Source organism: Muntiacus reevesi, chromosome 20, assembly GCF_963930625.1.
Source record: "Muntiacus reevesi chromosome 20, mMunRee1.1, whole genome shotgun sequence".
In the NCBI taxonomy this organism is placed as follows: Eukaryota; Metazoa; Chordata; class Mammalia; order Artiodactyla; family Cervidae; genus Muntiacus; species Muntiacus reevesi.
The window spans coordinates 11,916,586-11,944,036 of record NC_089268.1 but is presented as its reverse complement, the minus strand read 5'-3'; the positions used below and the strand labels follow the sequence as shown (position 1 = coordinate 11,944,036).

Sequence of the window (27,451 nt, the reverse complement as noted above, 5' to 3'; positions counted from 1 at the left end):
CATGTAACTCTTAACAGATATGTATCCTAAAACATCTTAAGAATATAAAATGCAGCATTGTCCCTGAATGCAAGAATGGCCCAGAAGTCAAGTGAAACATACATGGTCTGGGCAAATTAATAAAGAGTAGGCTAATAAACAGAACTCCTGGGTCCTTTCCATCACACTGAAACACAGAAAGTGTATTCTCTTCTTGTTGGACATTATTGTCTTTTAATGTATTGTTTCCAAATTAAAAAATTATATACCCACCTACTTGCTCTCCCTGTTCTAGTCATGCTCATAAAGATCTCAATGCCCAGCAACCCTGCCCAGGGACTTCTGTTTGAACTAATTTAGAAAGTGTCATTTTCTAGATTTAGGCAATTATTACATCCTTCCCTAAGCCTCTGTAATTTTGTTTTCTTTCAGAACATAATTAACTACTGTTTAGGTCTTCCTAAAGCTAATTCCACCAGCATCTTACTATTTCTAACCTCTATTGTTGCTCTGAGAATCAACAAATGTATCAGAATTTCCTTCAACCAGTACCCCATTGAATTTCCCATGGAAGTTTTTCTGGTAGGTGTCTTTTTGCTTTTGTTTTGTTAAGTTAATTTCTATTGGAGTATAGTTGCTTTACAGTGTTCTCTTAGCTTCTGCTACACAGCAGAGTGAATCAGTTATACACACACATATTAATACATTCCCTCTTTTTAAGATTTCCTTCCCATTTACGTCACCACAGAGCACTGAGTAGAATTCCCTGTGCAATCAAGTAGGTTCTTATTACTGGTCTGTTGTATCCATGGTAGCGTATATAAGTCAATCCCAATATCCAAATTCACCCCACCCCCTTCCCCTCTTGGTATCCCTAGGTTTGTTCTCTACATGTGTGTCTCTATTTCTGCTTTGCAAATAAGTTCATCTGTACCATTTTTCTAGATTCCAATATAAGCGATATTATATGCTATTTGTTTTTCTCTTTATGATTTACTTTACTCTGTATGACAATCTGTAGATCCATCCATGTCTTTGCAAAGGGCACTATTTTGTTCCTTTTTATGGCTGGGTAATATTCCACTGTATATATTGTTGTTCAATCATTAAGCCATGTCCAATCTTTGCAACCCCATGGACTGCAGCACACCAGGCTTCCCTGTCCTTCACCATCTCCCAGACCTTGCTCAAACTCTTGTCCGTTGAATCGGCGATGCCATCCAACCATCTTGTCTTCTGTCATCCCCTTCTCCTCCTGCCTTCAATCTTTCCCAGCATCAGGGTCTTTTCTAATGACTCAACTCTTTGAATCAGGTGACCAAAGTATTGGAACTTCAGCTTCAGCATCAGTACTTCCAATGAATTTTCAGAGTTGATTTCCTTTAGAAGTGACTGGTTTGACCTCTTTGCAGTCCAAGGGACTCTTAACAATCTTCTCCAACACCACAGTTCAAAAGCATCAGTTCTTCGGTGCTCAGCTTTCTATATGATCCAATTCTCATATCCATACATGACTACTGGAAAAACCATAGCTTTGACTGTACAGACCTCTGTTGGCAAAGTGATGTCTCTGCCTTTTAATATGCTAAGTTTGTCATTGCTTTTCCTCCAAGGAGCAAGTGTCTTTTAATTTCATGGCTGCAGTCACCATCTGCAGTGATTTTGGAGCCCAAGAAAATAGAATCTGTCACTGTTTCCATTGTTTCCCCATCTATTTGCCATGAAGTGATGGGACCGGATGTCATGATCTTAGTTTTTGAATGTTGAATTTTAAGCCAGCTTTTTCACTCTCCTTTTTCACCTTCATCAAGAGGCTCTTTAGCTTCTCTTCACTTTCTACCATAAGGGTGGTGTCATCTGCATATCTGAGATTATTGATATTTCTCCTGGCAATCTTGATTCCAGCTTGTGCTTCCTCCAGCCCAGCATTTCTCATGGTGTGCTCTGCATATAAAATTAAATAAGCAGGATGACAGTATACAGCCTTGATGTATTCCTTTCCCAATTTTGAACCAGTCTGTTGTTCCATGTCTGGTTCTAACTGTTGCTTCTTGACCTGCATACAGGTTTCTCAGGAGGCAGGTAAGGTGGTCCGGTATTCCCATCTCTTAAAGAGTTTTCCACAGTTTGTTGTGATCCACACAGTCCAAAGCTTTAGTGTAGTCAACGAACAGAAGTAGATGTTTTTCTAGAATTCTCTTGTTTTTTATATGAGCCAGTAGATGTTGGCAATTTTATCTCTGGTTCCTCTGCCTTTTCTAAATCCAGCTTGCACATCTGGGAGTTCTCAGTTCATGTACTGTTGAAGCCTGGCTTGGAGAATTTTGAGCATTACTTTGCTAGCGTGTGAAATGAGCACAGTTGTGTGGTAGTTTGAACGTTCTTTGGCACTGCCTTTCTTTGAGATTGGAATGAAAACTGACCTTTTCCAGTCCTATGGCCACTGCTGAGTTTTCCAAATTTGCTGGCATATTGAGTGCAGCACTTTCACAGCATCATTTTTTAGGATTGAAATAGCTCAGCTGGAACTCTATCACCTCCACTAGCTTTCTTGTAGTGATGCTTCCTAAGGCCCACTTGACTTCGCACTCCAGGATGTCTGGCTCTAGGTGAGTGATCACACCATCGTGGTTATCTGGTTCATTAAGATCTCTTTTGTATAGTTCTTCTGTGTATTCTTGCCGCCTCTTCATATCTTCTGCTTCTTTTAGGTCCATACCATTTCTGTCCTTTTTTGTGCCCATCTTTGCATGAAATGCCTTCTTTGTGTCTCTCATTTTCTTGAAGAGATCTCTAGTCTTTCCCATTCTGTTATTTTTCTCTATTTCTTTGCATTGATCACTGAGGAAGGCTTTCTTATCTCTCCTTGCAGAATATTCTTTAAAACTTTGCATTCGGATGAGTATATCTTACGTGTATCACATTTTCTTTATCTAATCCTTTGTTGATGGACATTTAGGATACTACCGTGTCCTGGCTATTGTAAATATTGCTGCAGTGAACATTGGAATGCAAGCGTCTTTTTGAATTATAGTTTTCTCTGGGTAATTTGCCCAGAAATGGGGTTTCTGGGTCATATGCTACCCAATAGAATGGCAGTTCTAGTTTTAGTTTTTTGAGGAACCTCCATACTGTTCTCCCTAGTGGTTGTACCAGTTTACATTCCCATCAGCAGTGTAGGAGGGTTCCCTTTCTCCACATTCTCTCCAGCATTTACTGTTTGTAGATTTTTTGATGATGTCCATTCTGACCAGATGAGGTGATACTTCATTGTAGTTTTGACTTGCATTTCTCTAATAATTAGTCGTGTTCAGCATCTTTTCATGTGTCTTTTGACCATCTGTATGTCTTTGGAGAAGTGTCCATTTATGTTTCCCTCCCATTTTTTCATTGGGTTATTTGTTTTTTCGATACTGAGCTGCATTAGTTGTTTGTTTATTTTGGAGATTAATCTCTTGTCAGTTGCTTCAATTGCAAATATTTTCTCCCATGCTGTTGTCTTTTTGTTTTGTTTATGGTTTCCTTTGTTGTGCAAAAGCTTTTAAGTTTAATTAAGTCTCATTTATTTCTGTTTTTTATTTTCATTACTCTAGGATGTGGGTCAAAAAAGGTCTTGCTACAATTTGTGTCAAAAAGTGTTCTGCCTATGCTTTTCCTCTAAGAGTTTTATGGTGTCTAGCCTTACACTATAGTGGACAGCCTTATAGGTCTTTAATTCATTTTGAATTTATTTGTGTGTATGGTTTTAGGGAGTGTTCTCCCTAACATTCTTATACATGTAGCTGTCCAGTTTTCCCAGCACCACTTATTAGAGAGGCTGTCTCTTGGAGGAGAATGAATACACGTGTAAGTATGGCTGAATCCCGTTGCAATTCACCTGAAACTATAAAATAATAAGTCTTTAAAAAGAAGCTGTCTTTTCTCCATTGTATGTTCTTGCTCCCTTTGTCATAGATTAGGTAACCATAGGTACTTGGGTTTACCTCTGGGCTTCCTATCCTGTTACATGTATCTGTGTTTCTGTCTTTATGCCAGTACCACACTGTCTTGACTACTGTAGCTTTGTAGTACAGTCTGAAGTCAGGGAGTCTGATTCCTCCACCTCCATTTTTCTTTCTCAAAATTGCTTTGACTAGTTGTAGTCTTTTATGTTTCCATATGAATTGATAGGGATTGCATTGAATCTGTAGATTGCTTCAGTTGTCTAGTCATTTTCACAATATTGATTCTTCCAATCCAAGAATTGGGTATGTCTCTCAATCTACTTGTGTTGTCTTTGATTTCTTGCATCAGTACCCTATAATTTTCTGAATACAAGTCTTTTGTCTCCTTAGGTAGATTTATTCCTAGGTATTTTATTCTTTTGTTGCAGTGATAAGTAGGATTGTTTTCTTAATTTCTTTTTCCGATCTTTCCTTGTTAGTGTATAGGAATACAACAGATTTCTATGTATTAATTTTGTATCCTACAAAATTTACCAAATTCATTGATAAGCTCTAGTAGTTTTCTGGTGGCCTCTTTAGGATTTTATATGTATAGTATTATGTCATCTGCAAAACAGTGACTGTTTTATTTCTTTTCCAATCTTGATTCCTTTTATTTCTTTTTCTTCTCTGATTGCCATGACCAGGACTTCCAAAACTATGTTGAGTTATAACTTAGTGATAGTGATGAGAGTGGACATCCTTTTCTTGTTCCTAATCTTAGAGGAAATGCTTTCAGTTTTTCACCAGAGAGAACAGTATTTCCTATGGGTTGTCATATATGGTTTTTATTATATTGAAGTAGGTTCCCTCTATATCCACTTTCTGGAGAGTTTTTATCATAAATCAGTGTTGAATTTTGTCAAAAGCTTTTTCTGTATCTATTGAGTTGATCATACAGTTTTTATTCTTCAATCTGTTAATATGGTGTATCACATTGATTGATTTGCATATATTGAAGAATCCTTGCATCCCTGGGATAAATCCCACTTGATCATGGTGTATGATCATTCAATATTTTGTGGGATTCTGTTTGCTAGTATTTTGTTGAGGATTTTTGCATCTGTGTTCATGAGTGATTTGTTGTTGTTGTTCAGTCGCTCAGTCATGTCCGACTCTTTGCAACCCCATGGACTGCAGCACACCAGGCTTCCATGTCCTTCACCATCTCCCAGAGCTTGCTCAAACTCATGTCCATTGAATCGGCGATGCCATCCAACCATCTTGTCCTCTGTCATTTCCTTCTCCTCCTGCCTTCAATCTTTCCCAGCACCAGGGTCTTTTCAAATGATTCAACTCTTCCTTCGAATCAGTTGGCCAAAGTATTGGAACTTCAGCTTCAGCATCAATACTTCCAATGACTATTCACGATTGATTTCCTTTAGGACTGACTGGTTTGATCTCCTTGCAGTCCTAGGGACTCTCAAGAGTCTTCTCCAACACCACAGTTCAAAATCATCAATTCTTTGCTGCTCAGCCTTCTGTATGGTCCAACTCTCACATCCATACATTACTACTGGAAAAACCATAGCTTTGACTAGATGGACCTTTGTTGGCAAAGTAATATCTCTGCTTTTTAATATGCTCTCTGGGTTTGTCATTGCTTTTCTTCCAAGGAGCAAGCGTCTTTTAATTTCATGGCTGCAGTCACCATCTGCAGTGATTTTGGAGCCCAAGAAAATAGAGTCTGTCACTGTTTCCATTGTTTCCCCATCTATTTGCCATGAAATGATGGGACCAGATGCCCTGATCTTAGTTTTCTGAATGTTGAGCTTTAAGCCAACTTTTTCACTCTCCTGTTTCACTTTCATCAAGAGGCTCTTTAGTTCTTCGCTTTCTGCCATAAGGGTGGTGTCATATGCATATCTGAGGTTATTGATATTTCTCCTGGCAATCTTGATTCCAGCTTGTGCTTCCTCCAGTCCAGCATTTCTCATGGTGTACTCTGCATATAAGTTAAATAAGCAGGGTGACAATAGACAGCCTTGACATACTCCTTTCCCAATTTTGAACCAGTCTGTTGTTCCATGTCTGGTTCTAACTGTTGCTTCTTGACCTGCATTCAGGTTTCTCAGGAGGCAGGTAAGGTCGTCTGATAGTCCCATTTCTTGAAGACTTTTCCACAGTTGTGATCCACACAATCAAAGTCTTTAGCACAGTCAATGAAGCAGAAATAGATGTTTTTCTGAAATTCTCTTGCTTTTACCATGATCATCAGTAATATTGCCCTGTAATTTTCTTTTTCTGTGTGATATCTTTGTTTGGTTTTTATATCAGCGTGATGATGACCTTGTAGAATGAGCTTGGCAGTTTTCCTCCCTCTGCAATTTTTTGGAAGGATAAGTGTTAACTCTTCTCTAAATGCTTGATAAAATTATGGTCCTGAACTTTTGTTTGTTGAAAGATTTTTTTCTTGGCTGCACCGGGTCTTCATTGCTTTTGCATGGGCTTTCTCTAGTTGCAGTGTCAGGGACTGCTTTTTGTTGCAGTGTGCGGGATTTTTCACTGTGATGACTTCTCTTGTTGCAGAGCACGGGCTCAGGCCCAAAGCCTTCAGTAGTTGCACCACCTGGGCTCACACGGCAGCAGTCATTGCGGTGCACGGGCTTCGTTGCTCCACGGCATGTGGAATCTTGCCGGAATAGGGATCAAACCCATGTCCCCTGCATTGCCAGGTGGATTTTTATCCATTGTACCACCAGGGAAGTTCTGCTTGAGGACTTTTAATCAGTTTCAATTTCATTACTTGTGATTGGTCTGTTCATATTTTCTGTTTCTTCCTGGTTCAGTCTTTGAAGTTTGTTCTTTTCTAAGAATTTGTCCATTTCTTCTAGATTGTCCATTTTATTGGCATATAGTTGCTTGTCTCTTATGATCCTTTGTATTTCTGTGGTGTCAGTTGTAACTTCTCCTTTTTCATTTCTAATTTTATTGATTTGAGCCATTTCCCTTTTTTTTCTTGATTAGTCTGGCTAAAGGTTTTAACTCTTTAAGAACTAACTTTTAGTTTCATTGATGTTTTCTATTGTTTTCTTCATCTCTATTTCATTTATTTCTGCTCTAATCTTTATGACTTCTTCCTTTCTATCAACTTTGGGTTTTGTTTGTTCTTCTTTCTCTAGTTGCTTTAGGTGTCAGATTACATTGTTTATTTGAGATTTTTCTTGTTTTAGTGAGGAAGGATTGTAATGCTATTAGCTTCCCTCCTAGAACTGCTTTTGTTGCATCCCTTAGGTTTTGAATCATTGTGTTTCCATTGTCATTTGTTTCTAGGTATTTTTATTTCCTCTTTGACTTCTTCAGTGATTAATTGGTTATTTAGCAGCATATTGTTTAGCCTCCATGTGTTCATGTTCTTTACAGTTTTTTTTCCCTGTAACTGATTTCTAATCTCATAGTGTTGTGAGGAGAAGATGCTTGATACGATTTCAGTTTTCTTAAATTAACAAGACTTGATTCGCGACCCAAAATGTGGTCTATCCTGGAGAATGTTTTATGTGCACTTGAGAAGAAAATGTATACTACTGCTTTCAGATGGAATGTCCTGTAAATATCAATTAACTCTATCTGGTCTAATGTGTCATTTAAGGGTTGTATTTCCTTATTAATTTTCTGTCTAGATGATCTGTCCATCCACTTGGTGTAAGTGAGTGTTTTTTTTTGGTAGGTGTTTTATACTCCAAACTCATGGCTCAGGTCATTTAAAATAAAACAAAAAGCAAGTAACCTAGGAAGGGACATGTTCATAGGAGAATTGTAAAAATAATATTTTTAAAACATATGCTGATTCATAATAAAGCTGATATATACATTTAATTTTCAATGCTAGCTTATATTTTTTAAACATGCTTATTTTTTAAAGGATTTTATCTGTTACATCTTTTTCGTACTATTTGAAAAATAGGGTTTTTGTTCCCTCTTGTGATAGTAATACAGGCTCATTCTATCCATTTTTTTGGGGGGGGGGCTCTGCTACACAGCTTGTGGGATCTTAGTTCCCCAACCAGGGGTCAAACGTGGGCCCCTAGGGGTGGAAGTACAGAGTCCTAACCACTGGCCGGACTATCAAGGAATCCTAGCAATTTTTTTTTTTAAATAAAGAAGAAAAAAATGGAGGAAAAGAAATTCCTATAGCTGCACTACCCAAAGTCAACTACAGTTGATATTTCTGTACTTTCAGTTATTCACATCTTTTTTCAAACAAATACATAACAGACCTGTGCGCAGGTGAATTTCTGTGTTCTTCTATGTAGAGGTTTCATTTCTATTTTAGTATAGCAGCAACCACAACCACACTCTTATTCAGCCGCCTTTCACTCTCACTCTGCTACAGTAAAGAAACTGTGGGAGATGAGATGTTAAGTGAATCCGTGTCACTAAGTTGCTGAGCTGGATTCAGGGAGGAAGCGTTCCTGGTGGAGGTGTGCGCTTATGTGTATGTACTAGGTTTTCTTGACATCTTTTGTTTTTTTAGATCAGGTTGGTTGTGTTAGTCAATCAGTTGTGTCTAACTCTTTTGTGACCCCATGGACTATAACCCACCAGGCTTCTCTGTCCATGGGATTTCTCATGCAAGAACACTGGAGTGGGTTGCCATTCCCTTCTCCAGGGGATCTTCCCAACCCAGGCATCAAACCCAGGTCTCCCACATTACAGGCAGTCTCTTTACTGCCTGAGACCAGGGAAGCCCAAAATAAGCACTATGAGCCAGCCAGGAGTCAAACTTGGAATCTTCTGATCCATCTGTAGTCAGACGCATTATCCATTGCACCACTGGATAAATATGACTCTTTTTTCTTTTTGAGAATTTTTTTTTAATGTTGTCTAAATCATAACATTTCTTGTTTGTTTTAAGAAATCTAGGGGATTTCCCTGGCAGTCTGCTGATTAGGACTCCTCGCTTTCACTATGGATGATGTGGGTTCAATCCCTGGTCCGGGGAACTAAGATCCCACAAGCCATGTGGCATGGCTGAAAAAAGAAAAATTTTCTTTTTAAAATTTATCTTAAAAAAAATTTATCTTGTGCAGTTATATTTAACATTTTCACAATAGTAAAGCCATTTTCATAAATAAAGCTCAGGTTTTTAAAGTCAGCATTTCTTACAAGGATCGCCAAGTCTTTGGGGATCCATGAAAATTATTTTCCCTTTAGGAAGAGTTCTGTGACAGAGATATTTAGAGTTCACCATGTGCTCCCCTATATTTTCCAGCTGCCCTTGTAGTTAGGCAGGACCATGTGACTTTGGGGCCAAAGCTTACAAGAGTAGGCACAAGTCCCCAGTGTTCTTTCTTCCCCTGCTGTGGTAATCGTAGGGGCTATACATTGAGATGATAGAGTCTCCAGGTGGAATTAGCCTGGATCTCCAAGGCACTGTTTGCAAAGAAGCTACCCTGAAGAGACACTGACCCACAATGGAATTCTCATGGGCAAAAAAATAACTGTCACGTGTTAGGGCACCAAGATCCCATGGTCTGTATATTGCCACAGTATAACCTAGTCTATGCTAACTAACCCAGATCCACACTCTCCATGATTGAAAGAGCGTGGGAATTGCTTTGGAAACTGACTCCAAGCTCTGTCTCGTAACTGTTGTCTATTCTCGTAGGTGTACATTCTTTCTTCCCTGGAATAGTTAAAAAGCTATCAGTTAATAAAGGCCAATGGTGAATGACTGCTTCTACAAAAGACCTTCCGAAACACTGTACACAAATAGTGGAGGCCTAGAACCCAGGGACAGTGTGCATGTGGAGTTTGGGGAGTGGACTCAGGGGCAGCCTCTCCTTCTCATGGAACCCAGGCCAGCTCCTGCGTCTTAGGAAGCTGAGGCTTTGGAGTGACCAGCAGATGGCATCTGTGACACAGGCATCAGTGCACTCTCTCTGTCTCTGTTTCTATGTCCCTCTTTCTCTCCAGCTTTATTCAGGTATAAAATTGTAAGATACTTGATGTGTACATCATGATGATTTGATATACATACAATGTATATGTATACATACACAAAATATGTATGTATATTATACATATATACACACATCCATACCTCATATATTGATCCTTATTTTTTTTCCTGGTGAGAATATTCTCTCTTAGCAAATTTTAAGTGTATATTACGATGTTATCAACAATAGTCACCATGTTTTATGTCAGAGCCTTAGCTCTTATTCATCCTATACCTGAAAGTTTGCACTGTTTCCTCAACTTTCTTAATGCCCAAACCCTCCAGTCCCTGGCAACCATTTTTCTACTCTTTGTTGCTGAGTCCAACTGTTTTCTTTTTCTTTTTTTTTTTAGATTGCACACATAAGTGATTCCATGCAGTATTTGTCTCTCTCTATCATAATGCCCTTAAGGTCTATCCACATTTTCCCGAATCAACCCTCTTTTAAGAGACATCAGCAGCAGGGATGATAGTGATGTCCCTTTAAGCAACCTCAAAGGCTTTAATATTAATGTTAACCAGGGTTATTAGGAAAGGGGAGAAGCAAGTGGATAGAGGATGCTGTGGGTTGACTGTGGCTCACAGATTGGTTTGTGAGCCACAGTTAAGATGTTTCTTTGGGGAATGCTATAAATAATTAGGATGCACAATGAAGTGAAGTGGGGGAGCAAACTGAGCTCCAGCCTAAATGTTGGTGGAGACTTTGAATTATTGCAATTAAGGCATCAAACTTTGTTGTGACCTGATTTATACTTGAAGGTTTTTGAAGCCTGCAATACATTATTATGCTTCCCTGATGGCTCAGTGGTAAAGAATCTGCCTGCCAATGCAGGACACACAGGTTCGATCCCTGGGTGGGGAAGATCTCCTGGAGAAGGGAACGGCAGCCCACTCCAGTATTCTTGCCTGGGAAATCCTATGGACAGAGGAGCCTCGGGCTACAGTCTGTGAGGTCGCAAAAGAGTCGGACACAACTTAGCCACTAAACAACAACATTACTTATACACGTGTCAAGTCAAGTGATAGGGAACATTTTCTGCTACATAGCAGGGATTTAAAATTGGAAAAAGACAAGACCTCCATGTTTCCCCCGGAAATGAGGAAAGTACGGGACAGAGGATGAGAGCTGCTGTGGTGTAGGTGGTGAAAAGCTCACAGCACCCCCTCAGAAGCTGTTCAGATGTGCTGGGAGGAAACTGTACATACCCAGCAATCTGTCCTTCAGATGGTAGTCTCAAATATTAAGGGGAAATTTCAAGGCAATATTTGAGATCCAGGTTAAAAAAAAAAAAAAAACCTGACAACTCAAGAGTTCCACAGATATGAGAAATTGTAAATACTGTATGTTCATAATTAATGTATATGTGTATATTTAAGCTGTATAGCTAACACCAAAAACAGCATCATTGGTAGTTGTCTTTGGGTGATTTATTTCTGGTTCTAAGCTTTTCATATTTTCTCTCTTTTCCTTTATGAGCAAGAGTAACCTTTCCACTGGGAATGAAAGTTTCCTGGCCACTTGCCACACTTCTTGCTCCTGAGCTCTCTAAAGATCACAGGGCTTCTCTGATGGTTCAGATCTTCCTTCCGTTCTCATCTATAGACCTCCTAGGGGTCAACATCTGATCAGAGCATCACAGTTAAACCAACTGCTGTCCTGCTCAGTATCTGGCTGAACTCTTAAGAGTATACGCTGGGAAAAGATTTATGTGTTAGTAGGGAGAACAAGGTAAAGCAACTATATAACTATTATTTTAAAACTGGGGCATTGACTTCTTTTGTCTCTGCTTTCATTTGCTCTGGTGTGAGATCTTTATAAGGTGTAACAGCTTCTCCATTGTCTGTTTTTACTCTAGTTGAAATGGAAGGGAGACTTGGCATTTCAGAAGGAAAGGAACAGAAAGGAAAAAGCAAGCAAGTAATTGCTTTGCTAAAGCAATTTTTTTGTATGGGCTATCAAATACCTTATCGACAGCTATTAATGATTATCAATACATGTCAACAATCCCCCAGAGGGCTTATTTATATTAAGACAGTGTACCTAGATTTTAGAACTTTTAAAATTGAAGCCTTGGTACAGCTATTACCTGAAACCATGTTTATACTTGGTCCAGATGTTTAAAGTTGGTGAGGAAAGAGAAGCCCAGGCCATCCATTTGTTCCCATTGTTAATAATATGTCAAACGTGCAGTTGCTTTTCATTCTGGTTATGTTGCTAAAAAGAGCTCAGGGAACCAAAATGGTCAGGAAGGACTTCTGCACTTGTCGCTCCACTGAACTGGCCCTGCCTCTTTCTCCAGCCTTCATGCACAGGCACGGCCATATATTGCCCTGTTCTGCCAGAGACTATGGGCACCTCTGCTTTACATAATGTATAGGTGATCACATGCCTTTTCTTTTTAAACTCCTACAGATTCTTGGCTTCGCTGCATTTTCAAACAAGGTAAACATGGCCACAGAAAACAGCCTGATGATCATTGAGATGATACCTTATAGGTTGGTAATTCCACTTTTCAAGACTACTTTCTCCTTCCTGTTACCTCCTCTTAGCCTCTGACCACATAGCCTGATTTATATCGCTGACCAAAATCAATAGCATGCCAGTTATTTCTTCAGCAGAGACGGGTTTCCTTGAGATCAGCAGAGAATGCAGTTTGGGGTGTGGGAGCATGGCAAGCCACATGCAAGTCCTCCGACATTAGGCGAATAAGTGTTTATAGAGGGAAGGATAAAACTGGGGAGGGAGGGTTGGCGGTGGTAAACAATCTATGGCTTCTCATTAGCTGAGTCCTTTGCGGGCGAGGAGTCTTCTTCCTATTGGGCTCTGCAATGGTCACAGGGTGTGAGTGCTCCCCCTGCTGGTCTCCAACTCTACTTAATTAGTTTCTATGGGAAAAAAAAAAATTCTCGGCTCACAGTCTCTGGCCACAGGCAAATTTGGGTCATGGACTCAAGTTCATTTTAGAACAGAGGTCCTAAGGGACAGTGGCTGAGACAAGCCTGTGTTTCTTCTCTGGTCAGCCTTTGACTCTCTCCCCATGGTTGTGCCAATCCCCTAAGCCAAGTAAACTCGAAAACCAGGGAGACTCGTGCATTTTTCTCACAGCACATTATGAACCTTCTCAACTTCCAAACCTATCTGATTAACCCTCAGGGATGGGACAAAGCATACCTCTGTTTTCCAAGCCTCTCTCCTGGGGTTCAGTCTTCAGCATCCCTTCTGTCTTCACCTCCTTAGACTGATTCAGTGTCCTGGTGCTACATCACTTTATCACTCTCAGTGGAAAGCCTTCTCCAGGTAGTCTGGCATTATAGAGTTCTTAAGGACTTGCAGTTAACTTACATTATGGTTCCTACCAGTGACTGTGGGGCCTCACTCTTGCTTCTGTTAGGGAATTAATTCTTTAACCTTGACCAGATGAATCATTTCAGCTAAGAAAGGCAACATGACACAGTTTCTTGGCTCATGAGAAGGTTTTTGAAGAGCATTGTTCACTTCCTCATGCTCTTCACCAGAGAATATAGCAACGAGTCGGTGATACTGGTTAACTTTCAGCATACAAAACAGAGACTACTTTGATGCAGCCAGATAATCTCATATACTACCACTTCTCAGTGAAATCTGGTGATGATTAAATACATTTAAAATATTGTTCAATTTTTTAAAACTGTGAGCAGACAACCTAGGTACCAGGAAATGCTATGGTAAATAAGTCTCTGCCCTCTGGGAAAAAATGACAAGGGCAACAATGAGATTGATGCTTTACATAATTATTTTATTTCATTCGTTCAAGATATTCTCTTTTTGGCTGAGGAAACTAAGAGTTACCAATTTTAAATTACTCATCTACGCTCACATAGCTGGTCAGCATCAGAGTTACTTTCTGAACCCATTTCTATTTAATTCCAAAATCTAGTATAATAACCCCTCTATTATACTTACTCAGCATTGCTGCTGTTATTAATGACTTCAAAACCACACAGTTAACCTCTGCTTATATTTTATCAGAAGTTTCAAATGTACAGATAGAGAAAAAGCATTTCAGAAATGTATTTTAGGTATTGCTTTTAACCTCTCCTTATTGCTTATCTATCCAAGGTTGCTAGAGATTAGGAAAATTGAATAATTTATGTTAGCATCCATATCCCTCTTTAACTAAATTGCTAACAAAGAACTGAATGTACAGAGACCACCAGGAAGGAAAAAGCAGTAGGTTTGTACTATTAATGTGATCATAATAAATATTTAAGGTTTACTGACACAGACTTGGGCATGAAATTAAACTTCATGAATTTCATTAAATTCATGAAAATTAAAATATCTTGCATATCAAGAGACACTATCAACAGAGAAAAAAGACAACTCATCGAATAGGAGAAAATGTTTGCAAATTATGTATGATAAGGAATTAATATCCAAAATACATAGAGGACTCCTAAAACACAACGGAAAACAAACAACCTGACTCAAAAAGTGGGGAAAGAGTTTGAATACACGTTTTTCCAAGGATAATATACAAATGCCAATGAGCACATAAGATGCTCAACATCACTAATCATTTGGGGAATGCAAATCAAAACTACAGTGAGATACCACCCCATATTCATTAGGATGGCTACTATTTTAAAAAAGACAGAAAATAACAAGTATTTGATGAGGATGTGGAGAAAATGGAACCCGTGTGCACCATTAGTGGGAGTATAAAATGTACAGCCACTGTGGAAAGTAGTATGCTGATTCCTCAAAAAATTAAAAATAGAATTGCCACATGACCAAGCAGTTCTACTTCTGGAAATATCCTTCCCCCAAATTATATTCCCCCAAAAGCAGTATCTTGAAGAGATATTTTTGCACCTATATTCGTAACAGCGCTGCTCACAATGGTTGAAATGTGGAAGAAACAATAAGTGTTCATCAATGGATGAATGAATAAACAGAATGTGTTATATCTGTCCAATAGAATATTATTGAGCCTTGAAAAGGAAGGAAATTCTGGCATTAACTACAACATTGATGAACCTCAAGGGCGTTATTCTAAGTGAAACAAGCCAATCACAAAATGACAATTACTATTTGATCCCACTTATCTGAGGTACTTAGTAGTCAAAATCATAAAGACAGAAAGTCAGATATTTTTTGTCAGGGCTGGAGGGAGGGGGGGAATGGAGAGTTATTGATTAATAAGTATAGAGTTTCAGTTTTACAAGATGAAAGAATTATGGAGTAGATGGTGGTAATGGTTGCATATTATGAATGTATTTAAAAACCACTGAACTGTCCATTTTAAAGTGGGTAAAATGGTAAATTTCATGTTATGTGGATTTTACCCAGTTTTTAAAAAACTGGATAAAAAAAGATGTGGATAAGAACCAGAACAATTTTTATAAAGGACAATAACTAAAATTATAATTGGAGTGATTTGAGTTCAACTAGAATGGAATACATTGAGGTTTTAACTCTAAACCATCTTAGATACGATATCTGCCTATCACTTACCCACTGGTATGATCTCAAATAGGGTAAATAAGCCATTTTTCATCAAGTTTTGTCGTTTTTGCCTGCTCTATTTGTTGCCACTGGCTCTTAGCAGAAACCTCAAACTAGAAGATAAGCACATCATGTTCTCTTAACGGCTTTTGTAACTTGGCTTGATTTGCTGGCAGTTTTGGCAAGCTGCTGCCTCAGTTTCTTTTCTTAACTCTTAATTTTTTGAAAAAAGGTCAGACCTGGGGCTTCCCTGGTGGTCCACCGGTTAAGAATCCGCCTGCCAGCCTGGATGGGAGAGCTGTTTGGAGGAGAAGTGTGTGAGCACTCAGTCATGTCCAACTCTGCAACCCCATGGACTGTAGCCCATCAGGCTCCTCTGTCCATGGGATTTCCCAGGCAAGAATCCTGGAGTGGGTTGTCATTTCCTATTCCAGGGGATCTTCCCAACCCAGGGATCGAATCCTCATCTCCTGCATTGGCTGGCGAATTTGTTACCACTGAGCCACCTGGGAATCCTTGAGGGAGAAGGGAATCCTTGTACGGCTGAGTCCCGTCGCTGTTCACCTGAAACTATAACAACATTCTTAACTGGCTGTTTGCTGTCGTTTAGTCGCTCAGTCGTGTCCGACTCTTTGCCACCCCATGGGCTGTAGCCCGCCAGGCTCTTCTGTCCATGGGATTTCCCAGACAAGAATACTGGAGTGGGCTGCCATTTCCTACTCCAGGGGATCTTCCCAACCCAGAAATCCAACCCAAGTCTCTTGCTTGGCAGGCAGATTCTTTGCCACTGAGCCACCAGGGAAGCCCTTAATTGGCTATACCTCAGTATAAAATAAAAAGTTAAAAAAAAAAATCCACCTGCCAATGCAAGGGATACTATTTCGATCCCTGGTCCAGGAAGATCGCACATGTGGCAGGCCAACTATGCCCATGGGCCACAACTACCAAACCAGTGCCCTAGAGCCAGAGCGCCGCAACCACTAAAGCTCCTATGCCTAGAGCCTGAGTTCTGCAACAAGGGAAGCCACACAATGAGAAGCCCATGCACCACACTAGAGAGTAACTCCCGCTTGCTGCAACTAGAGAAAGCCCACATGCAGCAATGATAACGTAGAGCAGCCAAAAATAAGTAAATAAATATGTTTGAAAAGTGTCAGGCCTTTTGATATGGATGATAAAGGTATGATAAGAATAGAGTGGGGGAGGTGCCCATAATGATTCCTGCTATCTAGGAATAATTCCACCATTTTATTCCAGCTTCCTGTTTCCTGTAACGCCAGATATGAGCCATTTTACTGAAATTCTTATAGAATCGTTCTCCTTAGCTTTAGTGAGCTCCTCTTTGCTCATATTTCTGGGCAGGAAGATTGCCAGTTTCCATAACTATAACGTCAATTCCAACCAGGTGAGAGGACAAGCCTTTCTATTACTTTCTCGGACCCTTTAATCTTTGTTCTCTAACCTGAGCCTTCTGCTAAAATGAAGACTGTAACCAAAGAGTCACTTGAACCACTATTTGAGCTATAATTAAACAAAGGTTTTTGAGAAGTATGACATCCTTAACTCTGAAGCTACTTGAATTAATATGCATGTTGTTACTCTAGAACAGATATGGGGTAGGGAGGCATATGTTGTTAAGTTGGCAGGGTTCCTCTCCTCTCCTTTTATCTTCCTTTCCACCAAGTCCTTACAAGTCTACCACGTACCAAGGCACAACAAGAAATACAGTGGAATGTCAAAACTAGGCTAATAACATAATTCAGTTGGTCTCCCAGAAATAGTCTTTGTCACTTTTTTAAAAAAGTCTCTAACCATTCTGAGTTTGGCCCATTCCCTAGAAATCAAAAAGGAAACAGGGGGATTTCCCTGGCGGTTCAGTGGTTAGGACCTGGTGCTCTCACTGCTGTGGCCCAAGGTTCAATCCCTGGTCAGGGAACTAAGATCGCACAAGCCCCTTGGTGTGGGCTGGTGCCGAGTGGTTAGGATCCCAGGCTTTCACTCCGAGGCCCAGGTTCAATTGGTGTCCCACTTTGACTTTAGGATAGTATAAAAGGAAATGAGAAAACAGTACTTTGTGTCTCTCTGTCATCCTAGTGATCATGTGAAAGAGAATAATAAGGCAAAAGTCTCATTTTCTCACTTTGGATAAGGGCTTTCCTTGTGATCTTTAGCTAAAGTGAAGAAATCAAATTTGCCATCCTTCAGTTCTTTCCAATAATCTTTCAGTGTTATTTGAAGTGATATAAACAACCTTACCTTCATATACAAGAAATAACAGTGTAACTTTAGAGCAAACTCAAGTCAGCCTTCTTCCTCGACAAATAACGGGCCTAAAGTATTTGCCATTTCTTTACAGGATTTAATAGCCATTGGCCTTTGCAATGTCGTCAGTTCATTTTTCAGATCTTACGTGTTTACTGGTGCTGTTGCCAGGACCATTATCCAGGATAAAACTGGAGGAAGACAACAGGTGTGTGCAATAGAATTTGATCTCTAATATACAGAGATAATTATGTCTATTTATATGTATATTCACAGAAGGGGATTATATTAGTTTAACCTTATTGCTGTTTTACAATTATGCTTGTTGGGAGGAATTTGTATTATGCTTGTTGGATCTCATGCTTGGCTTAATTTTTGCTTAGCTTTTGTCTTAAAAGCTATCTGTCAATGAGGAATTTGAAGATCATTTTCTGTAAAAATATTACTGTTAAAGGCTTTTATATATTAGCCCACAAGAAGCTGCTTTCCATGTAATAAAGCTAAAAGATAATATTTCAGGTAAACCAACTATCACCTATTAACATCTTTTTCTATGGGGAGATACATTCTCAGTCCTAGTCAGTGAAAGTAATAAGACAACTCTCGCCTTCCTGACAGCAGGACTAGAAACTTTTCTAACTCCTCAAAGGACATGACAGGAGACTCTAGTCTTTGTCTAGGTGAGCTTAGGGAATTTACGTTCATTCTGCCTTTGTGTAAGAGAAAATTGTCTAGGTCAGATCCTCTTCAGATATCTTGAATTAGTAAACTAAATATACAGGTGTATGGAAGGGAAGAGGAAAAGAAGAATAATGGCAAAGTTTTAAAGGGAAGCTCTCTGTTCAGTTTTCTGGCATGAGATTTTCTAAGTCCAATATTCATGTGGTTTAGACTGACCAGATAAAAGTTAAACAGTATACAACATGAGAGGTAGCCTATCTCAGTTACGTAGCCTGAATAAGTGTCAAAGAACTATCAGACTTGAACCTGGAATAAGCCCATGGACTGAGTCAGGGTTCAGGAGGCAGAGAATCAGAAGCCACAGACAAGCTGGAGCCACACCAGCACAGTAGGGGGAGGAATTTCTGTGGTCAGAAAGAAAAGTGTCAGGGGCTCCCTGGTGGCCCAGTGGTTCAGACTTTGCCTTCCAGTGCAGGGGGTGTGGAATCAGTCTCTGGTTGGGAAGCTAAAATCCCACACATACCTTGGGGCCAAAAAACCAAAACATAAAGCAGAAGCAATAGTGTCACAAATTCAATAAAGACTTTAAAAATGGACCACATTTTTAAAAAATCTTAAAAAAAGTAAAGTGTCAGAAGAATGGACACAAAACTCGAATGGGGAGCGAGAAAGTGTCACAGTTTATGGGTGAACTATCAGGTGAAAGCTAATAAAAGAAGATTGGGTAGTGGTGTGAGCATGGGTCTAGAGTAAAACTGTATGATTTTATGTGGACTGAGTTTTGTCAGAGAGCTTCTACCAAAGACACTGGCCTTTTAAGGAGTAACTCTTCTGCACTACTGTCTGATAAGAGAAGGAAGATGAGTTTTGTTGAAAAACAATGATGTTCTCTGCAAGTGAAGTCAAAATAAGAGGATTTTATGATAAGAAAAAATGGTAATAGCTTTTCCAGACATCAGTTCCCTTTAACTTGTGACCACACACTTTGTTTATTTAGTATACAAGCATAACAAATCTGGGGAGAAAAGATGTACATGGTCGGAAAAAAATAAATCACAGTGCAAGTAAAATTAAGTGCAGCATAAACACAATAAATGTTAAAGTGCCATAACTACTTCAGGAAGGAGAACGATGGAGGAAGTGGGGCTTTTCTGGATCACCATGAGAGGTTTAGAGTATGTATAGATGGAGGGAAGGAAGATGGGCTTCAGTTCAGCTTTGGAGTTGCCTTTAGCCTGTTGGGCAAAGTGACTCTCATTCTGTTTTCTGCTGTGGCTTCGTTCTCCCCTGCCAAAGACATCTCTCTCTGTGGTGAGGTGACCCTTCACAGGGAAGCATGTCCCTCAGGATGCTGGTAAGCTCTTCCCCAAGACCCCGACTTCCCCAGGGCAAATCACCAGTTCAAGCAGAGAATGCCCCTGGCCCCTGACCCTCCACATTTGAGCTTCCCCACCTCCAATCTGAGTTTCTGATCTGGACTCACTCCACCTTCATCCCCTAGCAGGGGTTCTTCTCTCTACCCTTCTCCTCTGGGGACTTTTTAATTCAGCCTGCCTGAGAACACCCTCATTTTTTCAAAGCTCCCCAGGACCGCAGGAAAGAGAAGCTTAGGGGCTGACTCTGAACCTATTTGATATGACCGGCCACTAAGAGCCACTTAGGTACGTGTGTATGTATGTATGTCTGACATACATACACACGGTGTAAAATGTGTCTGGATTTCACTTTAATTTCTCCCTGTCTAGAAACTTGTCTTCACTGGTTGCAGCAAAACCTATCAGCCCTTCAGCCCTGGCCTGAACCTTAAGTGATGGCAGGCCAGCCGAACTGTCCTCCCTCTTCTCGCTGATCCAATTCTGACCCTGTGCTCCCCTCTTCTCTGTGATTGTGTTCCTTTCCTTGTTCCCTGCTTTCCAAGGATGAGCCTTCTTGCCTTGTCCCCAGGCTCCCAGAACTGCTTTACCCTATTCCTTCTTTTTTTTAAGTCGTAGCTTTGCAATGTTGTGTTAGCTTCTGCTGCACTGTCATGAATCTGTTTTATGTATACACGTAACCTCTCCCTCTTGGGTCATCCCCAACCCCCTCCCCAACCCCAGGTCATCACAAAGCATCGAGCCAAGCTTCCTGTGCTACAGAGCAGCGCCCCACTAACTATTTTACACCCAGTATGTATATATCACACGTCAGTCCTACTCTCCCAATTCGTCCCACCCTCCTCTTCCAGGTCTGTGTCCAAGTACGTGTCCATTCTGTCTGTGTCTTTATTCCTGCCCGCAAATAGTCTCATCTGTACCATTTTTCTAGATTCCACATTTATGCGTTTGTTTTTCTCCTTCTGAATTACTTCACTCCCAGAACTGCTTTTTAAAATGAGTTATTATTTTTAAAAAAGAAAAGAAATAAATCATCACAAAAGGAAATGAGTTGCATTCTCTTTAGAGAAAGCAGATGGGGCAGTGGAGAGAGCCTGGATTTTAGAGTCAGTTGGTCAGGTGGATTGAAACCTGACTCTGTAGTTCCTAGATGTGTGACCTTGGGAAGTTACTTGCACTTTCTGGGGTTCTAGTCCTCATCTGTAAGATGGGGATAAGGATAACCTTTCAGTTGTGAGAATTAAACTGGGTGACAATAGAGCTTCTGCCCCAGGTCCCTAGTGTGCTTGTCGGTGTATGGTAATGTTCTGTCCACTGCTTGTGGAGCAGTTGTCTGAGGCTATTAATGTCACTAGTGGCTGTGCTTCATGAGAACTCGCATTGCTTTGAGTCCCCGGGAAGAAGGTAGGGTCAGTCTTGGTTCAAGAAAACCTGAAAAAGTGATGGAAAATCAAAGCGGAAAAGCAAAACATGCATGAGATGTCAAGTTGTATTAATATATGCTTGCTGCCTCTAGGCCCCGTTCATGCACTGAGTCTGGGATTCTGAGAATCACCATGCATCCTCCTAAGGCACAACGCCACTAAGGATGGCCTTCTGATCCCAAAGCCCACTCCTCTGCGTGTGCAGCCATGAAAGTGAAAGTGAAAGTCATTCAGTCGTGTCTGGCTCTTTGCGACCCCATGGACTATGCAGTCCATGGAATTCTTAAGGCCAGAATACTAGAGTGGGTAGCCTTTCCCTTCTCCAGAGGATCTTCCCAACCAAGGATCGAACCCAGGTCTCCTGCATTGCAGGCGGATTCTTTACCAGCTGAGCTAGCAGGGAAGCAGCTATGGCGGGCAGACAATTATTGGCAGGCCTCCCTGAGCAGCCAGATTTATGGGATTTCAGTGTTTGGTTTATCGTCATTTTAAACTAGGTTTTATACAGCTAATTTTGGTGTCTGTATGTCTTTGTTCCCTTAAAAGTAATCCAAAAAACTTTGGAGGAAAGGACTAGGAAGGAGAAGTCCTGATATGTTTTCCTGCACTAAGCAAAGCCGTTTCTTCTATAGCATGAGACCGCCTGAAACTCGACCCTAAAATTCAGTGTGGCAACAGGCTGAGTTGTACACTGGCTGCAGGAGCTTATGGCTTCAGTTACCTTTTTCAGTTCCACAGTGTATAAAATGTTTGCCATGAGAACTTCCTGAGTTTCAGTTACAGTGATCCATTTTGCTGAATCCTTCTGCCTACATTCTTCTCTCAGGGTTCAACTTTTCCACCTTGGGTTGGTCCCATAGCTGTGTATCAGTCGGGGTGGGGAAAAAAGGAAGCAGGACATTGATTTCATTGCAATTATTTTCAATGACATGTTTCTATGGCAAATAGCAGTGAGCCGTGAGAGAGAACCCAGTAGGAAGTCTTTTTCACACCTAATAAAAAAGAGAAAAAAGATTAGACAATCATTGCTGCATGGTCATTTAATGGTTTAGATTTAAAGTTGCTTGTTTGTGCTAGTATATGCTATTGTTTTGATTTGTGGCTGCAGTTTTATACCACCCCCCCCATCACCATGGGAAATTACACTGCTTTGTATTATTTTTTCTGTTTAAGTAGGGACTTATCCAATGGAAATTTATCAACAGGGGATACAATGAGTTCAAGATTATGTCCAGGGAGCCTTAAGATTATAAAGAGAAGTATGTTTTTTAGCTTTCTACCTGTATTTGACAATCTGAATCACTGCTTCCTAAGTAGTACGAACCCAGAGGAGTCAATCCAGCTGGAACAGGATCCAGAGCTGCTGTCAACAGCCCTGACTCATGTTCGTTACCTTTCTTTTTTTTTTTATGGTATCGAGGCAGAGAGAAACAAAAGTAGGAAAATCAGAAGTGAATATCATGGTATTAAGATGAAGCACCACTGAAGTTGTTAGATGGGAAGCTATGCAAACCCCAAAAGAGCGAGGTGGAACAGTTGGGATTTTAGGGCTGGCAGTGATGGGTCTACCAGGGCTTTTCAAAACTATTCAAGGAAGGTTAAAGTCCAGAGGAAATGAAGGCCGGATTTTAGGAGACTTCAGATTCACAGCACAAAGCTATGGCAAGAAAGATTTGTATATCCAAGACCATCTGGAACTTTTCAGGAAACCTTCATACATTCAGTCAATAAGTATTTATTGAGTACCTGGTATGTGTTGAGCATTTTGACAAGAACTAACAATGTCAGTTCACCGAAAACGCACTTATGTTAGATGGTTATACATACTCAGCCCCTTTTAAGAAAACAAAAACAAAAACAAAAATGACACGCTTGTCACCAAGCAGAAGGCCTCAGATGCAGACAGGGACCAGTACATTCCTGATGCTTTCTCCCCAACTGGCTCTGTCTCCTCAGTTTGCATCTCTGGTGGGCGCAGGCATCATGCTGCTCCTGATGATGAAGATGGCACGCTTTTTCTACAAACTGCCAAACGTAAGTAGGCCTGATCGGATGCCTGAGTCAGATCACATCTTGGTGGGGGCCTCTCTGAGGGGAACTGCATTCTGCTCATCTTCAGTGGTTGCCCCAGGCTATTTCTGGTTCCTTTCCTTTAAAATAACTGCCTCTACCAAAAGAATCCACCTGCAATGCGGGAGACCTGGGTTTGATCTGTGGGTTAGGACGATCCCTGGGGGAGGGCATGGCAACCCACTCCAGTATTCTTTTATTTATTTATTTTTTAATTGAAGGATAATTGCTTCACAGAATTTTGTTATTTTCTGTCAAACCTCAACACTCCAGTATTCTTTCCTGGAGAATCCCCATGGACAGGATCACAAAGAGTTGGACACAACTGAGTGATTCAGCACTTCACAGGATTAGGAGTTAAACACGATAATATGTATAATGTAGAGAGAACAGCTTTGAGCTAATAATAAGCGCTCAAGAAACAATTGTGATTCTTCTCATCCTCATTAATCTTTTTTAAAAAATTGCTTTAGCTATAAAGTAAGCTTTTAGAAGTAAGGATTCAGTTAAATATGACCAAAATAGACTTCAGATGCCAGAACGCCCATTACCAACACAGGCTTGGAAACTCATTGTGCATTCATGCCATCTGTTTTCCTAAACAGTTTCCATAAGTCCTTGTTCTGCATTCATGTGAACTCAATCCCCCTACCGCTGCCACCCTGTCTTTTGGTCGGTTCACAACACTGAAAGTTGAGTTTTAATTCTGTATTCAGCTAGAATGCCTCTATGTACTCCCATGCCATTTCTTCCCTTTGTGTGAAATGAATGATGACTTTACATTTAGATATGCCAGTTGCATTAATTACTGACTATAATCAATTTGTTCTAAGTTACAGTATAGGTCAATGCCCAGTGTCTGTGATTTCTTTTTAAATTTCCTCCATGTTCCCTTTAGTCATTTTTAGATAGTACTGGGGAGGTGGGGCTTCCCTGGTGGCTCAATGGAAAAGAATCTGCCTGCAATGCAGGAGACCTGGGTTCAATCCCTGGCTTGGGAAGATCCCCTGGAGGAAGGGCATGGCAACCCACTCCAGTACTCTTGCCTGGAGAATCACAAGGACAGAGGAACCTGGCGGGCTGCAGTCCGTAGGGTCGCACAGCGCTGGACATGACTGAAGCGACTAAGCAGCAGCAGCAAGGGAGGAGATTTTATTCCTGGTGCAGCAGCTTGGTTACCCACTGACATAGCAGCCCCTAAGCTGGAGTGGTTGTAAATATTATACCCATCCTTTTGAACATGTTTGGGACTTCCCTGGTGGTTCAGTGGTGAAGAATTCACCTGCCAAGCAGGAGATGCAGGTTCAATCCCTGGGTCAGGAAGATGCCCTGGAGAAGGAAATGACAACCCACTCCAGTCCAGTATTCTTGCCTGAGAAATCCCATGGACAGAGGAGCCTGGCAAGTTACAGTCCATGGGGTTACAAAAGAGTCGGACACGACTTAGCAACTAAACAACAATTCCACCTGGTAACTATCACGTTTCAGTAGAATAGGACCATCTTAAGGCTGTTGCTGCCTTTGGTTCTTGTGATTCAGGGATCTTGGAAACCAGCCATGGAATATATGCATGGTGGGTGGGATTAAGCTTGTGTTTATCACACAAGCTGTCCTCTGATTCCTAGCAGAAGTCATCTCCAGAATGAGGCTTATGTAGCATCTTTGGCGCTATAACTCTTGGGAGTCTATTTTTGGTGGCCCACTCACTAATTTACTTTGGACAGTGATATTTTTCCTTTATAGCCTGAAGAATCAGAATTTTTAAAAAAATCTCCAATAAAAATCTGTCCGAATTCACTGCAGGGTAGTGATAAAAGTAAGGCTTCCCAGATGGTTCAGTGGTAAAGAGTCTTCCTGCCAAGGCAGGAGATGCAGGAGATATGGGATCGATCCCTGGGTTGGGAAGATCCCCCGGAGAAGGAGATTGCAACCCACTCTGGTATTCTTGCCTCGAAAATCCCATGGACAATACAGTCCACCTTACAGAGGTGTGTCACAGTGGGGTTCCAAAGAGTCACACATGACCAAGCACACAGGCATGCATGCACAGTGATAAAAGCAGGTAAGACCTTCCTTACTATAAATATGTTGGGGATAGAACAGCCCTTGCTTTTGGCCAACCAGGTTCTGGCACGTTATTTTTACATCGTCTAGTTAGGATGTTGCTGGGTGAGAAAATGCGAACACAATCCGATCAGTGGAATAACTGAATTTCTATAACCATGGCTCTCTGTGAGGATTAAACCATGAATGTTCCTTCCTGTCTTTATTGGAGTATAATTGCTTTACAATGTTCTGTCGGTTTCTGCAGTACAACATCGTCAATCAGTCATTTGTGGTCTCCCTGTTGAGCTTCCCCTCCCATTCCACCCCTCTAGGAAGCACCTATCCTTCCTTCTTTGAAGGACTATGGGTAGTTTGTTGCAAAATTCTTGGGAGAGTAATTGGTAGAGCATCCTGGCAAGGATCTCAACTAGTGAGCAAGGGACCCAATATACATTTTTTAAATGTAATACAAACAGTGTATTCAATATTGTTCCAGTTTTGTGTGGAAAAAAAATACATAGGCTACACCAAAATGTTATCTCTTGTATGATGGAAAATATATACAAATTCAGTTCTTCTTTGCACATGAACATGTTTTATCTTCATATTCAGAAAATTTATTGTATATTTCATGAAAAAGCTTTGTCTCCCTGTCATGCTCTGTGTGTGTGCTCAGTCACTCAGTCCTGTCCGACTCTTTGTGACCCCACGAACTGTAGCCGCCAGGCTCCTCTGTCCATGGAATTCCCCAGGCAAGAATATTGGAACGGTTGCCGTTTCCTCCTCCAGAGAATCTTCCTGACCCCGGTATCAAACTCACGTCTCCAGTGTCTCCTGCATTGGCAGGTGGATTCTTTACCACTGAGATACCTCGGGAGCCCTCATACTTCACACCTCAAGTCAAAAGTCTTGTAAAAGTTGAAGTTGAATTTCTTCTTTCCTACCACATCTCCCTACTGATTGCAGAAATTTGGGGAGATTCTTGACTGGTAAGGAGATGAAGCTGGAAAACAAGTAATTTTTGCTGACTTCATTTTTGTTCCTCCCCCCTCTGCTGACTTGCTGCATCCAACTGGTTACTGAGTAACCTCAGAAAACCAGAGTAAGCCTGGATCCAAGCCACTTCCGAGAGTGGGATCAGTTCTAATTGGCTAGATGGCTAGGAAAAGGATGAGAAATGTTTCTTAAAGTATGTTAGATTCTGCTTTGATGATTTTATACCCCTATGAATATTGATCTTCATTTTCTTATATTTAAGACACTGTCTTTCCATTACAAAAGGAGACATGCTTGTTTTTTAAACTTTGGGAAATTCATAATAGATAAAAATCTATTTTTTAGATAGATTGGTCACACACTGAGGTGGCAGTCCCTGAAGCCACAATCACAAATAAACCACTATTAACATTTTGGCATATACCTAACCAATATTATTCTCTATAAACAGATAGTATTTACTTTGTATGCTGTTGTTGCTTAGTCACTAAATCATGTCTGACTCTTTGCAACCCATGAACTGGGCTCCTGCCAGGCTCCTCTGTCCATGGGATTTCCCAGACAAGAATATTGGAGTGGGTTGCCATTTCCTTCTCCAGGGGATCTTCCCGACCACAAGGATCGAACCCACGTATCCTGCATTGGCAGGCAGATTCTTTACCACTGAGCCACCAGGGAAGCAGTCTTTACTTTGTGTAATTGTGTACTCACAATCTGGTATTCTTGTTAATTTCATATATAATGTGATACTCTTACTATCACTTATTAATCATCTTAAGTTAGGTTACCTGAGGGTTTTTTTAATTATAAACAACACAACAATGAGCAATTTTGTACATCTGCCCTTTTCTATATTTAGGATTGATTTCTAAGGGGAAAACAAAAGTTTTGTATGAAAGCATATCAATCAATATTTCTTGCTCAGTCGCTTCAGTCATGTCCAAGTCTTTGCGACTCTATGAACTGTAGCCTGCTAGGTTCCTCTGTCCATGGGCTTCTCCAGGCATAAATACTGGAGTGGGTTGCCATGCCCTTCTCCAGGGGATCTTCCCAACCCAGGGATCAAATCTGCATATTTTAAGTCTCCTGCATTGACAGGCGAGTTCTTTACCACTGAGGCCCCCCTGCGAAGCCCTAGTATTTCTTAATATATTGCCAAATTATTTTCCAAAAGGGCAATACCCATTTTTAATGGAATGTCCTTTATG

The 27,451-nt window shown here is 40.6% G+C and overlaps 1 protein-coding gene across 1 annotated transcript in view; it reads left to right on the top strand.

Annotated features, from left to right (window-relative positions):
• The window catches only part of SLC26A8 (solute carrier family 26 member 8), an 81,226-nt gene that overhangs the window by 37,575 nt on the left and 16,200 nt on the right, over positions 1-27,451 (top strand). Inside the window, exons 7-11 of the mRNA XM_065913171.1 lie at positions 412-561; positions 12,317-12,399; positions 16,649-16,796; positions 17,748-17,861; positions 23,088-23,165. Of these exons, the coding sequence (XP_065769243.1) occupies positions 412-561; positions 12,317-12,399; positions 16,649-16,796; positions 17,748-17,861; positions 23,088-23,165 (573 nt within the window). The remainder of the gene's footprint in view (positions 1-411; positions 562-12,316; positions 12,400-16,648; positions 16,797-17,747; positions 17,862-23,087; positions 23,166-27,451) is intronic.